This window comes from Corvus moneduloides, chromosome 4 (genome assembly GCF_009650955.1).
Source record: "Corvus moneduloides isolate bCorMon1 chromosome 4, bCorMon1.pri, whole genome shotgun sequence".
NCBI lineage: Eukaryota > Metazoa > Chordata > Aves > Passeriformes > Corvidae > Corvus > Corvus moneduloides.
The window spans coordinates 35,159,475-35,178,162 of NC_045479.1; the positions used below are offsets into that span (position 1 = coordinate 35,159,475).

Sequence of the window (18,688 nt, forward strand, 5' to 3'; positions counted from 1 at the left end):
AATTTGATATTTTGCATGGTTATTCAAATCACCTAAGCTTCATAAATACCCATGTTTTTTAATCCTGTAGTCCTTCCTTTCCTTTATTGACACTCAATTGTTTTTCTTGTATTGTGGTACATTTGACAATGAGAGAGAGAAACGACAACAGAGCAATCACACCCTATTACTTCAGTAAAAACTGGAAATAACTTTGCTGAAACCAGTGAAAATACAAACTTGATACAAAAGAGAAAAGACTAATATTCATGACTCTGCTCTGCAAATCAAATTCCCATGTTTTCTTTGCAGAAGCCAATGACAACTCCAGCTCTTGCCCCAGTGCTTTCATGGGTTGAAACTGCCTCGTAAGTAAGAAAGGAAGATTCAGAAATCTTCCTAATGTAGTATTATACCGTACATTAAACCTATTGATCAGTCTTAAAATTAATAACACCTATACAAAAACAACTGCATATAATATTAAGCATAAAAAAATCTTCATTTTATCAGCTTCTTTGCCTACAGATAGCAATATGGCCTCTGAATTGTTGAAAGCTGCCATGTCCATACGCTTCAAAACCAAACTAATTTACACATGATAACATAAAAAGAAAAAGAAATAAGACTGAGTCATAAAGATTATGATTTAGATGGATGCTAGGGACACATTGTTTTGAGAGAGAGAGCCTCAGCTCTGCAGCTTTCCTTCCATTTGTCTATCACAATCAAAATTAGCTGATTCCAGGTCATGCCGCAGCTTTCATCATTATTTTTTTAGCACTTACCTAAAAATGGTCTCAATGAAGTCACTGACTGTTAGAAGACTAATAATTTCAACATTGATTTTATTCATACACTTTCTTCCCCCTTTATGTATGTGCCAGTCTTCTTTTTGAACAAACACAAACTTCAGTACAGAAAATAAATCATCATTGCAAACAATGTATTACCGTCCTCAGGGGTTCGCACAAAAACATCATTCTCTTCAGACAAAGCACTTTCTCCAACTGCGGTAGAGGCTGCGACTCTCATTTTATAACTTGTGTACTTTTTTAAACCTGAAAAGATTAAGTTAAAAAATTTAGGCTCTTAACTTCGTAAACAAGGCTGTCAACTTCTTTTGTCATATCTACTTACAAAACTATAATACTGGATACTGTTCTCAGAGTTTTTGATACACCTTTGTCACCTAAAAGAGTATGTGCAATACCATTCATTTGGTGAAGTCAAACAGGCATACAGTTTGAAGTAAGTCAACTAGTTTCAACCCTGTAAACAGCTTAAAGAATTTGTCAAGGCAATCAAAGAATGTATATATGAACATCCAAATATGGGGGTTTAGTCTGTATGCATTTTTCTGATTAAAATCAATATATGCCTGAAACTCCATTAGGAATATGTTTGCTTCAATTACTATAAAAATTACCACCTTAAAATAAGAAAACTGTTATTAATATCAGACAAATACTGTGAAAGCCTGAAAACAACTTGACAATTTAGGAAAATTTTCCTATGGAGACACAAGAGACTGAGGCAAATATTCCAAGGAGAAATCCATTTCACAATTTACTACTTTTACCATTTCAAAAATTACTGTTTATCTTACCTAGTCCTCTTCTCCCATCTCACATACTCTACATATTGCTCCACAGTAGACGAGTGTGAGTAGTGTCCCAGCCCTGTTTTTACATGCAGTTTTGTTGTGTGTGTGTGGATGTGTGTGAATGTGTGAGATTTGATCCACCTACATTTTAAATGGCTACATTATACAAAATTGGAGAAAGTAATTTTGTAAAGTGTACTTGCAAGTTTAAATTTTTATATTTTTTTCATGAAATGACACTGTACCTGTCATGAGTAAGCTGTTGTTTGAAGTTGTTTCATGAAATGCTCTTTTTGTATCCAGTTCCATAGCATAAACAGTATAATGAATGATTTTCCCATTGGGATTTGCTGGAGGATCCCAATACAGCAAGACAGAGGAGGAGCTAATATTCTTGTAAGATATATTTTGTACTGAGCTTGGAACTTAGACAAAAACATAAAAAAATGACAATAAGTAAATAAATTACTAAAAAAATTCAAACATTCCATGAAATAAGTCATGTATGTTAACTTTGATAATACCAGAGTTATAACAATTTACCTTGTTCATGTGTCCTGACTGTAAGAACTGATGGTGGTCCTTCTCCAACAGCAGTGAAAGCAGACACACTAATTGTGTAATCTGTGAAAGGTGTGAGGCCCTTTATAACATATGACAGGTCTTCAGACAAAATGTCAATGTTATATTGATTATCTGTGAATAAATAGAGAGAAATAGCTCTTACTCATAAAGTCATTTTATTTCTTATGCATTCTGAATTCACCTTGGCATGATTCACCTTTACGAACTATTTTGTTCTTGTCAATTATAAAAATATAAAGAAAAGTCTACATTCCACCTCTTAATTCCACAAAGGAGTGTCTACTATAGGTCCATTTTCATGTGTACAGTAGATTGGGCTGGGTGAAGGAATGAGTGAACAAAAGTAGAATTGTAAGGTTTTCTGAGTTATCCCCTAGAAACTAGGAAAGGGTACTTTTGTATGAGACCTAGTCTCTCCAGTGATTTCAGAACCATGGGTCCTAGATTGATGGAGCTTTTGAGGGGTTTTAAATATTTTTAATTGAGAAAGACAGATTCCCTCTTCCTTGCCCTCCCAATGGGGCTAGAACAACTATACTTGGAAAGGCTGCTTGCACAGATCCCTTCATGCTGGTATTTTTAGCAGAAGAGCTGTGGTCAGCAGAATGAAGAAGCCATGCATGCCCACAAAGAGATTTTGGCGCACTTATGATAAAGTTCAAAGTCAGCCACGATCCAACTGTACCAACCAAAATCATCTGCTATAAAGCAGTCATTATGCCAGAGCAACATGAAGAAGTTTGGGTGCTTCACATACCTGAATATCAGGCTCAGAGTTCAGTGAGAAGGGCATTAAAATGAAGGCATTGAAAAATCAGCAGACCCTGTTGATAATTTGGCTATCAACAGCTTTAACTACTATAATAACTCCTATAAAATAATACTTATATGCTAGATCACAACAGACACTGGCTGAAATCAATTTTCAGCAACACAGGCATCTTTTAGCAACTTAATACTTCAAGATGAATGAAGCTAAAAAATATTTACATTTAAAACACTGTACATTTCCTGTGTATGACAAAGAAGATTCTTCAGGCTTAACATAGCACAGAAAATATCCACTGTAGGTTAAAATAATGGATTAAATACTGGTTTTAGATACTGGTGCATATAAATTAATTCAGTGACTTAATTAAATTAATTAAAAAAAATAAAACCTTTATTTTCTCCCCACTGTTTAAAACACTGTAAAAATTTAGAGTGGTATTTGAAATCCCTGCCTGTCAGCTGAGACCTGCTTAATGATTTGTAAATATCCATACTTGGTAAAGAAACAGTGGTCCATTGATAATACAGAACAAGTGTACTCACTAATGACATCACCATGTCATGGGGTCATCTCCACCTGTTTGTAACCCATATAGCAAAGTTGTAACTTTTTGACCTATTTACCTTCACTGACATTTGAAAACCTATTAGTCAAAAGGCTTAGAGAAATCAAGGTCTCTGAAGGGCTTGGAGGTATGTTAATCCCTGACAATCACACCTGCTTTGGCAACTGTAATAACTGATTGTCTATGCAGCTTGGCTGATGGCTTTCGGGTGCTCCTTTCACTAGGAAGAAGGTCAGCTGGGTGACAAGGGGCTAGTTCCTGCCTGTGTGGCATTCCCATTTGTTTCAGAAGGTTATTTGGTAGTAAAAAAATTCTGACTCCAGCAAATGACCCATTTATAATTTGCTTGAACCATGTGCTAAAGATCATGGGACAGTGATGGGGGTCCTTCAGAACAAACAAGCAGGTAGAAAAATACCCTAAAATATCTTACCCAAGGAAGAATGTAATTCTGCAGCTCCAGTTATATCAGGCAAATTATCACCAGATACACTTGTAAACATTACTGGGGAAGCTGTCTGAATGCTGGAAAACATTTCAGCTGAACCTTCATATAAATCGTTGTCTGCTTCCATTGAATTCCAAGTGGGAGAAGGAGGTCTGATACTTTCATTTATTGCATATGGTTCCAAAGTATCAATCAGATACTAAAAATTAGACATATAAAAAGAAATCACAAACCTAGTCATCAGTAAATTACATAATTTAATTTATATATAATATAGAAATAATGCTTGTATATTTGTGTATGCATATACATACTATATAAATGTTGGCATACAAACATTATTGATCATTAGAATAATTAAAAATTATAATCTTTATCATAAAAATGCTCAGCTTCCAGTAGCCTACAACTTTTTATTCTGGTTGTTGTTTAATCAAACACCCCTTTTTAAAAAAACTCTTAAAATATCTATTTTATATTAAGGTGGCAATTTAAGAGTAAAGCCTTTAATTTAAAAGCTATATCCTTGGAGCAATATTGAATAGATACACATTTGAACTTGGGAGATCCTGTTTGTGCTAACTACATTCTGAAAGAAGGCAGCAGGCATTGAAAACAAGAGGACTTCAGATGGCCCTTCCTGTCCCTCAAGAAAAGGATTAGCAGGTTGACTAGATCTCTGAGAGGGAATAAGAGGAGAGGGAGAAAACCTGAAACTGATGAAATAAAAGGGAGAGGAAAAATAAGGGTGTGTATATGTGAAAAGGGAGAGTGAAAGGGAGGTAAGTTATACAGGGGACTGTAGGACAGAGGAGGCAAAGAACAAATGTTGGAAAAGGATGGCAGTAGATGTAAGTGGAGCAAGAACAACAAAGAGAGGAGAAACAAAAGCAGAAAAGAGAGAGAGGCTAGAGTATAGGTACAAAATGGTGTGTTAACACCAGATCTTCATGCCCCTTCAAAATCTGGGACCAAATCCAGGACTCTGGTGTCTCTGAATTGTTCTGCTGTCATGTGAAACACTCCCCACTCACACATATGGCCCATCTCATTGCCAGAAAGAGATGCTTTTACAGTGATGTAACTAAGACACATTAGTTCTTTCCCTATGGACCCTGGGTAAAGAGAGGGCAAAGCCACTTTTTTTACTCCTTTAACTGAGGGTGCATTAGCCACAGGCACAGACAGAGCATCAATCTCAGCTAAGTACCAAGAGGCAAAAACTGTGTATGACTCATCTTCACCAGCATTTTATAGCAAAATTTAGGTCACATGGAAATACTTTTTGCTTGTGAGGATTTTCCTCATATAAGACAACAGCTTTTTATTGCTACTGTTCGTGGAGTACCATTAGCACTGTGGGTCTGCCAGTTCAAGTCCTATAGATGCTCTAAGCTTAGGTCAATGGGGTTCTAAATAAAGCAAGGTGATTTGTATTGGTTTTTAATTAGAAAATTACATTCAATAAATTATAATAAAGCAGCAATGATGCTGCACTAAGAACTCAAAAATTAGGAAATTCCATCACTAAAACATTTTTGTGCAGACTACTTTTGTGTCTGGACTATGATACAATCTTTAATTACAGAGTTATATACTTTCCTTTTCCAAGGATGCCTGCCTGGTTTAATGAATGGATCCTTATCCTAACTTTTTTTCCCATTACTCCTTATTTAATGTACTCCAGGGCTCTATTTGATGCTTATCATTCAACTTGAAAGTGAACTCCTTCCTTGAGCTCTACATCATAAACTTAGATTCCAATTCAGATCCAGTGAAAGATGTCACTGTCTGAAAAAATAAGGAACTATACTGGCTTTAGGCACCTGTATTTAAAATTCAGCCCAAAAAGCCCTGCCTCAGAAAGAATTCAATCCTGAGCTGGAAGTTTGCTAGGGGTCTACAGTTCTGTGCTGCATACTCAGAGCTGCTCCTCTAAGCATGTAAAGCACATCAGCACCCAAAATCCAGAAGCTAGACTGATTGACAGCGTAAGTCCCCTAAGAGATATGATCCCATAGATGTGCACACATATCCTCAGTATGCAACCACAGCATGGAGTTCAGCATGTAGTATCACACATGTGAATTTAAGGATACAAAAGGAGCCAGAAAGTCTAGGCCTGTCTGCCTTGCTAGTAGAACACTTAACCAGCCTTTGGACACTTCTGCTGAATTCACAGGGTTCCTACCTGCATCTTCTAGAGGTTTGACTGAGTGGCCGTGTATCAATCTTGGCACCTAAATCTTTACTCTTATAGTCTGGCCACCCTATGCTGCAAAGAATTCAAGGACTCAGAAGGACAAGACTGTGGGCTATGGCTTTCTGCCTTCAGTATCATTCTGCCAGAATGATTTATTTTTTCATGTTGTGGAAACAGCATTATTGGAATTCTTTTGAAAGCCAGGCAGAGAAAGAGAGTGGACTGAGGAAGGTGGTTTTTAAAAACATTAACAATTCCTCTGTGGGAGCTAGTTCCACATTCTGTAAATGTCAGATAAGGCAGAGAGCAAATTTAATCTAACAAAAAATCCATATTAAAAAAAAAAGAAGAGAATACCTTATTTTTATCTCCAAGAATAGTGTTTTCCAGAGTGACGAGTGTTTCCTGCACATGTACTTTAACTCTGTACTGGGTAATGATTCCATTTGGTTGTTGTGGTTTCCTCCAAACAATTTTTATATATGTGGCTTCCACTTCTGATAATTGTAAATCTGACACAGCACCTGGGACTAAATATTCAAGAAGAAATTTGATTTCCTTAAACACTGGTGATTATTACAAGGTTTTTCAGCACTGTATGTATGCAAAGTACAATAGACAATCAAATTTCACATCCTTATCTTTTGATTTGACCCTGTGCAGGGTAGAGACTTACTTCACATGTTTTCTTAGCAAACAAGCTACAGTTCTAAAAATATGCACACTTTTTTTTTAACACATAAAACGTGTATGAGTATGATCAGAGACTAAGATTATGTAAACCAGGATAGTTCTACTGAAGTCTACTTGATTGGAATCAAGCAGACCTTTGATATTTTCCTATATTGAATCTTATGTACACTTGAAAATTAAAGGTTAGCTCTAAAAACATCAAAGCCATACAAGAATGAAGTAAAAAGCTGGGGGAAAAAAAATTAACGTGATACAGCTTGTTAATTTCCCTTTTACAACAGGTTTATATAATTTTATTTAGGTTGATGTAATTTTATTTATATTATATAAATCATTTATATATATAATTATGTGTAATTATAGATATAAAATCTATATCTATATAAATTAAAGATATAAATTATATAGTTCAAATAATGTCTTCATTAAACATTCAGTCTTAATTATATTGTCATTTCCATAGGACCACCAGAGATAAAATACATTTACATTCAATAGACTGATATTCAGATTTGATACAAAAAGAAATATTTTTTTTTCTAATACACTTCAGTAAAAGACAATTTTGAAATTCCTTGCCTAAGGAGGATTTTTAGATTTGGCATTAAAATAAGACACTCTATGTTACACTAAAAGAACCCCAAACCCAGCAAAGTTCCCTTTGGCTTCTGACAGTGCATTTCAACACAAGATGAGAATGACTGTAGTCAGGCAGGCCATCTCTGGAAATTGTCTCTGAGAGTTGCCAAAAGCATATCAATAAGGAAAGAGTACAATAAATAAAGATAGGTTTTCCTCCCAGTGTTACACCTTGACAACAAATATTTCCAGCAATCAGTGAGGCAGAGATTTTCTAAATTTGTGTTCTGTGGCATAAATGTAATACAGAAATAAGCATCTTGTAACTGCCTCTCTATTACACACCAAATCTCAATTTTTCCTCCTTGCATCCTCAAATGCTGACCAAGAATCCCGCACAATCTCACATACACATAAGATAAAACGGCATTTCTATGCAGCCAAGGACTCTAACCTGGAGAGTTGACTATTTGGGACCACAGGTCCCAAACCACGGAACTGAGGGCTCGGGGGCAGAACCAACCACTTCACTGCACCAGGACAAGACCTCGATGTTGGGTCAATCCCAGAGCCACGGTCGCTAGTAAGGGTGGCTCCATCAGAGACGGGGATGGGGCCTTGGATTTGCTGAGAAGTAGTCAAACGAGAGGTTTAATAAGGAACGTGGGGGCTGAAAGAAACAGTCGCGGGCATCTGCGCTGGTCTTTCTTTTCCTCTTGCTGCCATCTAACGGGGGATAGGGGGTCCTGCAACTTAATTACTACATCTGAAAATAACTCCTCTCATTTAGAAAGAAACATTTCTTTCGCAATCTCTGAAGGCTTATGATAGCGGATAAATGTACTGACAGAGTATGAATTTGACAAAAACAAAGAATAAATGACATAGTAATCTTCGGCTGACTTATTTTCTTTAGGATTTTTAATCTATTTTTTTATCTCTTGCAGTGCTCTTATACCCATTCTCTCTTTTGCAAAGTACCTTAAAGGCCCTGAAGGGAAAACTGAAACCCTTTATCACATCCAGTTCATTTACTTTACCTCTCTATGCTTGCTTACCGTCTGCAGGAGTGAAAACTGTAAGGTTGGTCTTTGGCCCCACCCCAGCACTTGTCTCAGCACCGACATACACATCATATGTTGTAAACGGCACGAGGTTACTAAACGCAAACTTCTGGTCTTTTGTACTGTTATCCAGAATGTGACCTGGAATTAAAAACAAAGAGGTTCTAGCTCAAAAATAGAAACAGTCCATGGCTGCTTTCCAGGATGATGAACAAATGAAAAGCCACATTCGTCTGGGGAAAAGCTAATTGGGAATCAACTTCAGTGCAATAATGCTGAGTAAATGGGGAATAAAACAACCAACCAACCAACCAAGCCACTTCAAGGAGGTATGAGTTTCAAGAGGAAGAGATTTTAAAAAAATGTTTCTATTGCTTTGCCTGTGTGGTCCCATAAAAACAGAATAGAATACAGCTCATGTCTTACATAAGTACAGGCAATTCTATAATTGCTTTATCTATACATGTCTGAGTTTAAAAAAATTGCAAAAACATCATAACAGACTTAAGGAGTTGATTGCATACTGCATGAGAATGAAAACTCTCCAGAAATCTTTAACAGAAAGAGAAAAGGGTAAAGGTAAATACAGAATGATTTGGATATATAAGCACAGTAATTCAGCTCCGCTTAGCCTATCATCTCCTGAAAGAGTGAGGAGAAGTTAGTTTTCTCCATTCTTAAGAACAACTAACGTGAATTTAATTTTATATTCTTCCTTGTGATGGACTGATTTTTCCCTTAAAAGTAATCTACAAACCATTAAAATATATAATAGTAAAAAGGGATACATAACTGCTTTTGAATATTCGTTTTTGATTGTCAGGCACAGAAGAATGTAAGTGTAAGGAAATAACCACAAAAAAATCAATAGAAATGTTAACATCAACTCTGACTTACCAGATGGTCCATACAGCTCAACTCTGTAACTAAACTTCCCTGTTACCATGGTTGGTGGGTCCCATATTACTGAGAAAGACTTTGCTGTAATGTTGCTCTTGGCAAAATTCTGTGGTGGGTCTTCTGGAACTTAAACAACATTAGAAAAAGTCTTTGAACATACAATACTTTATATTAGGATGTCCAAGAACTCCATATCAGACAATTCATTTTACACATAAACATGAAATATTTTGAAGAGAAGTTATAAAAGCATATCTCATTAAAATTACTTAATTTCTGTTTTAAGGTAATTGTCAGGAAAGGTATCAAGAGAGCTGATAGTATGCAAATAATCCCTAGGAGACAAAGGTGAAAAATAATCTGGAAATTAGCCCTGAAATCAGAAGAAGAGACACTGACCAAAATTCCATAGGCAGGGCAGCAAACTAAGGCTATTGAAATTCCATCAAAGGAATTCACATGAACATATCTAGGAGGCAACGAAATTTCTTTTCATCTGGACAGTGCTATCTATTTTGTTTGTATGAAAGGGAACCAAGTAACATCAAACCATATCAAACAAAAGAATGATGTACCAGCAAACAGAAAGCCAGAAAAACATTTCTCTGGAATGCCTTTTTGGTATAGCTCTATTAGCAGCGTTGCCATTATAAAAGTCCTGCTCCTTGACCTTTGTTTCCAATTCTAACTTCTCAATTCATTGCAAGTAATCAAAAATCAACTCCACCTAGTCCTTAAAGATTTCTTCAACACTGAACAACTTTCTGCAATAGGTCCAGATTGGGAACGTAAATACAGGACTTTTCTTTATATTGCTTATTTGTCTACAAAGGTAAAGAAGCATTAAGTGCATTACTATGTACACAACACACATACTTTTAGAATACTATGCCTGACAGCTTTTCCCTTCATCTTTGTTTTTAATTCTTCTGCCATTATGCTATTAATTACAGTTCTTAAATTGTCCTCAGTTTTCCATAAGATTTGATCTGTCCTGAGCATAACTTTGGTATCTTTGACTCCTAACAATAACTGAACTCCCATTCACTGTACATTATTAGATACATTAATACATATATATTTTCCGTTAATTCCATCAGATAAAATTAAGTAATCATGCAAATACAAAAGCATGATGCAGATAAAGACAGATTAGGACTGAAGTATCTTGCAGCAGAAAATCAAACCTCTATTTTGAAGTTTTTCACATAAATCTGAGACCATTACTGCCATTTGAAAGCAGCGTGTATTTTATGTACCTGATTCTGGTGTCCGGACAATCGCACTGTCAATGTAGCCTGCTTCAGTGGTGACTGCAGAGACCTCGAAAAGATAGGTGGTGTATGGCCTGAGGTTAGTTACAGCAAAGCTAATTGGTTCACTCCAAACAGAGCTCATTTGACTTGGTGCTTCTGTGCTTTCTTTCACTGTAGACTGTGAAAGAATTGTGGATTTTCCAAAAGTAGTTGAAGGGGTGGTAGTACTCCACAAAAATGATTCACTCTTATCCTAGAAATAAAAAAAAGGAAACATAATGAGCTGCATCTGTAACCTATAATTGTAAGTATGTGTAGACGAAAAAAAGACAGACCACCTTTGAGACAATTACCCTAAATTGGTTCTCCTTTTTATACTTCAATTTCCAGATTTAGGTAGACGTTGCTAGTACATCCTATTAGTGACAGTATTATAGTTTCCTGCCTTATTCAAAAAGATCCCAAATCTGACTGAACAGAAGCATCTCTCTTGGATTCATTTATTTATTCCCAGTTTCTATTTTCAGCATTCAGTCTCTCTTGAAAAAAAAGTTCCCTAGTGAGGTCCTTTTGCATCACCTGTATGTTCTATGTGTGTATGTGCATACACAGGTATAGCATACACATATTCATGTATCATGGATAAAACCAGACAGAAGTTTCTTAATCCACAGTGTCAGGAGACAACTCTGAAAAATTGCTAGGCATTATGGTGACCAATGCTGCTGGTTCAGTAGGTGGCAGCCTGTCTTCTCAGTGCTGAATTAAATCAGCCTGGTGTCAGGAACCTTTGTAATGCCTAACATGATCTTCCAAATAAAATCTGAAAACAAAGTTATGATGATTTTTGTCATTTAAAACTTCACTTTTCATCACAGCACTAAGCGTAGGAAATTGGGAAAAAAAAAATAAAAGGAAAAAGGTTTGGTTACTTGACATTTTGACATTTGGGTAATTGCAAAGCTGTGCTCAAAGTAAGAAAGAAAAAGAGAAAAAAATTCTAGAAGAGAGAATTTTCTTCAAGAAATTCCAGAAGGTTACAATGGTTACAGGTCTGAATTCAATGATAAGAACAATTCAGGCTACAACTATATTTTTGAAAATCACTCTGCTAATCATGTTTGGTTTTTATTTTGGTATGAGAAGTATTTTAAAAATATTGAAATAAGATACACAGAATAAAGCATACTTTTAAAATACAAAAAGCATTGTCATACTATATAGAAAATTAGATGTTAACAATAATATATGTCTGCACTGACCAAAACAAACCCTGTAAGTTCTTGGTTCTTTCTAATTGAATATTATATAAAACAAAAAAATAAAAACTGAAAGCTGAAAAAAATAGAAGTTTTCTATTTCATTATTTTCTGTTAAAAGGATGCCAAATTTAACCTTTCTTAGCATTTTCACTTTGATTAAACTGAGCGTTTCAAGCAAAAGTGTTCCATTTAAACTATTTTGAACAGAAAGGTTTTTCTTCATTCATTTTATCCTGTTTTGAGACTAAGTAAGTAAGGTTTTTGGAATTTTTCTGAAAATAAAGCCTCCACATTTTTATGTCTCAAATTTTAAATGTAAAACTACATTTTGTGGATTGAGTCTATTACTAATTTAAAAGGTTTATAGCACTTACATTACATTCTGGTAACCTCCCAGACAGAAGGTCCTCTACTTTAACCAAGACATCTTTCACTACAATTCCACTTCTTGCATGTTTCACACTAATCTTGAAACTAGTTATCTTTCCATTTGGTTGCCGAGGGAGAAACCAGATCAGATTTACAGCTGAAGAATTTAAGGCTTCAACTGTGAGATTCACTACTTTACCTGGAGCTTGAAAACAAAACAAACAAAAGCAGTGAGATAAATTTTTCTTCTCAGCACTGAAAAATAACAATTTTTTTTTTTTTTGTAATGCTATTTCTAACTTCCAAATTCTGAAGCAAAAACATAAAAAATCATTCACAAACACATGTAAAGAAGCTGATATACAACCAGCTCTTTTTCAATCTAGTTTAAGTGAGAAATACAATTATTTCAATCTCATAGTATATATAGTAACTGGTTTGGTCAAATTAAAAATATTCTTCTTAAAAGCGAGTTATCTACTCTTCCAGAAGCAGAAAAATTTTGTCCATTTTTTTCTGGTTAAGAGCATCTGACAACACTGTGTGATTTATTTCACTTTACCTGTGTCATCTTTTCAGCTGCACATAGATTTTTGGTAGCTTTAAGTAACTCAATTAAATTGGAACGCTCACAATTATTGCATATACTGTGCTCTTTGTACCAGTGACAGTTTCTGTGGCCTTTTGTCAGAACATCAGTATTAATCACAGCACAAAGGAATGAGATGCAACATCTAAATCGTATTTTACATGCTATTTTACATGCTGAACTCTCCTGTGTCTCCCTCTTAGTCCTGCCTACACATGGCACAGTCAGCAGCAGGTCCCGCAATAGCTGCCTTAGTACTAAGGAGAAAAAGCTTTTCACACTCTCTTAAAAAATAAAGCATTCCACATTTACAGACCTTCCACAGGTGATTTGTGACAGCTCCTCCAAGCCTCATATTTAGCTCTTTCAGTCTTGCTAAGTGTTTTCCAGATCTTTCACCTTCTTTCCCCTCCTCCCAAACCACCACCTTTATATTTAAATAATTTTAACTTCTGGCTAACTTTCTTACTTTAAATTTCCCATCTTTATGTTGATTAAAATGTTTGGCTTTCTTTAGACATCAAAGCAAGAATTAGAACAAAAAAAGTTGAGAAGGTAAAAGTATAAATGCTATACCAATGACACATAAGTCACCTACAATTTGAAAAAACCTTCCAATTACATTTATAGTAAGGCATTTTAGGTTTAATGAAAATGCAGACAGAAATGCTTCCAAAACTAAAAAGCTTACATTCTCACATGGGTATATGCCAGTGTTGTACTCTGTCAAACATGAGTGAATAATAAAGCTCACAGAAATAAGGTTTTTTACCAGCAATAATGCACAAATAGTGAAGAATAATGATTTCACATAGATCCATGCGGCAAGTTTACTACTCCTCCTTATATTGGGCTCATAAATTATTACGTTATTTTACAAATCTCCGGCAGAGTGATGATTTTCTGCCATTAATTGAGATATCTCACTCTGCAGTTTGCGTACAAACAGAAATCAGCCTAACACAGATGGACAGTCTGCCCTGGCAGCATGAGCTCTGTACTCCATTGAGACTGGTTCACACTGGCACAACTGGACTGGTGCCAGCTCTTCAGCCAGGGCACAACTGCTCCTGGAGCATGAGCGAAATCACAAACACTAAATTAGTAAAGATTGTGCAAACTCAGACTATGTTGTTTAGTCTTCAAAACCACCAACTCAAATTTTCATTTCAGACCTTTTTTTTTTACCTTCAGAATTAATATATAAAAATTTAATAAAATACATTCTGTCCTGAGCTTCTTAGAACCCATCACTAAACAAATACAGATCAATTTAAGTAGGCAATGGCAGAGATGATTCCACAGCAAAATCTCTCTCCTAGAACTGCTGCAGGAAACAGCAGACAGATCCACTTGATAGGTATCTCTGTTCTGCTGTGACTTACTTTCTGGAAGCTGCCTACCTAGAAACTGGCATAGGAAAACTCCAAGAGAAATTACTTTGTGTACATAAACGCCCCTATGGGCACATCTTAAAGGCTGCTGTTAACAAATAGAAAAAAATGAACCTGTGTCATTGACAGAATAAGAATAAGGATTTTGTTCTAAATGCATTGGAATTTGCTCAAGTATGAAATTTGCCATGGATAATTTATTTGAATGAATTAGAGCAGCTTTAATCGAAATAATTAACAGCTTTATTAGATTTACCACTTTCCGCAGTCTGAAAAAGGAAAGGATCACTAAACACTCCAATACCAGCACTGTTCTCAGCAGCAACCTACAGAAAAAAAGGAAAGAATCCACATTAGAAAATCTACAGTATATACAGCTTCAGGGAAAATGAAAATCCTAAGGATACACAGAGATACAGCTTTTAGCTTTTAAACTATAAATATGCAAATGAACATGCCCTTTTTAGTTGAGTTTATACTCAATGTTTAAGTGTAAAAAAATAAAACTGAAAAAGTATGTAACAGCATAAGAAATTGAGAAAAGCACACGTGAATATCCACACATCAAAAGAGGATCCCTAATTTATGAGCCCTTATTTTATGCAAAAACCAACAGCAAGAATAACATCAGTAACACTTCTTTTTCCTACTACAATACACTTAAACCAGATTCTGCATCCCTATTTTACTTAGTATAACTTATAAGAGTAAAAAGGAGAAAAAGTTCCCTTTTATTTCTCTGTCTCCTGAAGGCTAGCAAGAGCAGGTCAACCTTCCTCAAGGCAGAAACCCAAGGAAAGCATGTCTTTTTGCAGAAAGGCAATAGGTCAGGGGACTGTAAATGCACTTCAGTGCTCATGATCACGGCACAGTCTTCCCACAGAAAAGCAGTACATCAAGACTTTGGTAGAATTTATGGAGATAAACAAAACAACAATGCCATTTGCTCTGCAATATAGGATTTGGTGACAATTCAACTCAGCAATGGGCCATGGCATACAACAGTTACAAAGAAAAAGGAACACGGTCTAACTTCTTATTTTGAAAAGAAGTAAAAGGGACAACAAAAGGTAAACATGAGCAAAATTCCAACTGTGTTGATGAGAGGTGTGTGAAAGAAGAAGCAAAGGGAAAAGCTCTCCAGCACGGTTATAGCTGGCAATGTTAGGCAGCAATGGTGTGGCTGTGGGGCTTAGGGAGCTGACAGTGCAGACTGCGGGGAACGCAGGGTGAGAAGGGGTAGGTGCGCAAAACTAAGTGTGGATCACTGTAGAAGTGACAGACAGCCCACAGAGGATAAAAAAGGGCAAAAGAAAGCAGAAGGCCTCAGGAGAGAAAGGGAAACTTTTTCTGATCACTTCTTGGCACTAAAACGTGCATTTTTCAAAGACTGTAAATATTAAACAAAGGACAAAGCTACAGCAGACAAACACAGCAAAGAAATACAAGGTAGCATTGAAGAATTCATCAGGGATGTCAAGAACCTGTGTCAGTGGCTATCTCCTTCTTAAGCCATACAAACACATGCACATCCACCTCACGACTACAGCCAACCCTACCTACTTATGCTTCACAGGGACAATGACTTGAAACATCCTTAGGCATTGATAAACTCTACAGTAATTGCAATAGCTGAGGAAATTGACTGGAGATCTTCAGGGGGTTGACATGCAGTCAGGAAATTCTGACAGTACTTAAATTACACTATACAAATCTGAAACTATGCCCTCACCTAAACATTAGTTTTTAATACCTCATCACAAGGTAGGTATTGTAGAAAGAATTCAGAAACAAAAACTAGCATTAAGATAGACATGGAAACTCCTTCCTCATATGTACAGTTTCAAGGCAACTGAATGGAATGAAGCAAATCAACACATAATTTCAGTTAATTCTTGGTATTGAAAAGAGTAACCTCTCCAAGGTTCTTATGAAAGCGTAAGGCAGGCAATGAATTGCTTGGCAAACTTTGCCGAAAGAATAGCAGTTACTTTCTGTCCACCTGAAGTCATCTGTTGCTGAAGAGTTCAGAGATGGATCAGGAGTTCGTAATCTCAATGCAAATAAGTTCCATGTCTAGACTACATGCTTTTCTGGATCTGGCTGAGATGATTTAGTAATCTGCATGTAATATGCAAAGCACACCAGTCATTTGAAAGATTAAATCTCAATGAAGATAAGGAAGGATTTAGATGTTTCCAAAAATTCTACCCTTTGCTTTTTATGTTTTACCACACAATGCCATGTGTCAATACAAATATCAGTAGAAGAAGGTACATTTCAGAACAAGTTTGACTGGAATATTTTTAAGTAGATTTAAAAAACACTACTGTAAACAAATATCTCGTTAATATATTTTGTTATATGGCAACAGTAAATAACATCGTCCTTCAGAAAACTCTACAGTAACCTACTATAAATTCACACAATTTACAATAAATCAGAATTCAAAATACTAAGAGGCATTTGTAAGGCTTTTACCATAATTTCGTAAGTTGTTCCAGGGTTAAGACTGGTGAGAAGAACTTCCAAACTATCTGGCTTTGTTGTGACCTGTGTATAAGCTGTTTGCATCCATGGGCAGACTTCTTTATATTTAACAACATAGGAGACAATTCTCCCATTTGGATAGAGTGGTGTGTTCCATGACAGCAGAATCCCAGCAGAGCCCACTCTTTCACCTGCAAGGAACACAGGGGGCCCAGGATCTAAAAAAAAAAAAATTAAAAAATTAAAAATATATTTATACACACACACAAGCACACACAAGTAAAACAATTTTTAATTAAGAATCATCATAGTGAAGACACATTCACAGATTTTATAGGGAAATGAAATCATCTGCCAGCATAAACTCATAAAACTACTGAAAACTGATGTATTTTTGAAAAAAAGCTTTTTTTCTGGAAATAGTCCTGTTAAAAATTATTAAGTTAATTTTGGAACACCAAAAACATTCTTCTATAAGAATATAAAAAATGTATTGCTCAAGATCTTTGTTGAAAAAACAGAGTTTAATGCCAGTTTAATATCTGACATATTCTAGCACTCAATTAAAGGGCATTCTCTTAAAAAGCACATCTGCTTTGGCTACATTTTTTTTTGGAAATAGCTCAGAACACTTCTTTATGTACCACTATAGATATAAATCAGAGTCTGGATATTATTACATGACACAATAGCAAATTTTTCAAAAGCTTGTAAATTCTTAAGGTCTCATACAATGCTTCAGATTCAGTATATTTTTAAATGGTTAACGATGAAAAATTTTAATGACTGTTCAAAACTGATTATAGTTTCTTGGACATTAGTGTGCACATAATAAACATAAAAAAGCATAGTTTCAAAAATAGAAGAAATTTCATCAGTCATTTTTAACTCACTTGTCACATTTGTTGTCACAGTTCTACTCGCAGGTGAACTATAGACTGAGGAAGAAACTGCAGAAACTGTAACATTGTATGTTGTTCCAGGAATAGTATAGGAAAAATCAGCCTGAAACAGAGCGTAGTTATTTCAGCCTTTTACCAAGAACCACAAAAATGACCCCTCCCCCAAAAAATCCCAAAACAAACAAACAAACAGAAAAAACCCTACAAAACAAAGCACAAAAAAACCACAGAAAAGTTTGAGCAATTCATTACTAAAAATAGTTGTTTACATTTTAGCTACAGTACAATATTTTGCTGTCAACTACCCTTCATATGATGTGTAAAACATTCAATATTAAAGAACAACAAAATTAACTATTAATTTTATCCCAGAGTCCCCTATCAGTATATCTATAGAGGTTTTTCTCTATTATCATTATCAAAGTAAATATGCAGCATTAAAAAATTCCTTTTTGAGAGAATGAACAAAAAAGCAACCTGAAAAGCAAGTTTTTGAACCTTAAACTAACCCATCCCTTGCAGTAAACATAATTAAAGTTATTTAGCAAGAAATTATATAAAATACCTGTATCTTTGCGGTTCCAATGAAAAACAAAAGCAAAACAACCAGAACAACCATTATTTCTGTTAATATTATATTTTCCAGACAGCAGAATCAAGAAGTGTTCCTATATCTTTTTGATGGCTTAGGAGTGAAATGTTGCCTGCATTAATGATTTAAACAGAGATCTTCCTGGCAAGTACACAATTAATGAGTCTGTACTACTCAATAGCTCTGCCCTTCCCTTGTTAAACTATTCATGAACCCTTGGATGACTGTCTGCATCCTTCTAGTAGACTTTAAAAAAACAGTAAGTTCACTACCTGTTGTTAGGTAACAAACTGTGAATGCTGAAATTTGCTCCCATCCCACCAAATTTTCATTAATACTTTTGTATTCATAAATGCATTAAAACATCTAAGGAGGAAAGCTTGAATTTCTCATCAGCACAGTGCATAAGGAAAAGCCGGCCCTGCAAGTCCTAGAATAAA

At 35.4% G+C, this 18,688-nt stretch overlaps 1 protein-coding gene across 1 annotated transcript in view; it reads right to left on the bottom strand.

Moving 5' to 3' along the window:
- The window catches only part of PTPRQ (protein tyrosine phosphatase receptor type Q), a 124,947-nt gene that overhangs the window by 81,806 nt on the left and 24,453 nt on the right, over positions 1 to 18,688 (bottom strand). The window contains exons 17-28 of the mRNA XM_032107005.1: positions 17,648 to 17,759; positions 16,746 to 16,972; positions 14,521 to 14,590; positions 12,287 to 12,486; positions 10,654 to 10,903; positions 9,392 to 9,520; positions 8,489 to 8,635; positions 6,516 to 6,688; positions 3,941 to 4,154; positions 2,129 to 2,281; positions 1,831 to 2,010; positions 933 to 1,040 (exon numbers count right to left, since the gene is read on the bottom strand). Coding sequence (XP_031962896.1) covers positions 933 to 1,040; positions 1,831 to 2,010; positions 2,129 to 2,281; positions 3,941 to 4,154; positions 6,516 to 6,688; positions 8,489 to 8,635; positions 9,392 to 9,520; positions 10,654 to 10,903; positions 12,287 to 12,486; positions 14,521 to 14,590; positions 16,746 to 16,972; positions 17,648 to 17,759 — 1,963 coding nt within the window. The remainder of the gene's footprint in view (positions 1 to 932; positions 1,041 to 1,830; positions 2,011 to 2,128; positions 2,282 to 3,940; positions 4,155 to 6,515; positions 6,689 to 8,488; positions 8,636 to 9,391; positions 9,521 to 10,653; positions 10,904 to 12,286; positions 12,487 to 14,520; positions 14,591 to 16,745; positions 16,973 to 17,647; positions 17,760 to 18,688) is intronic.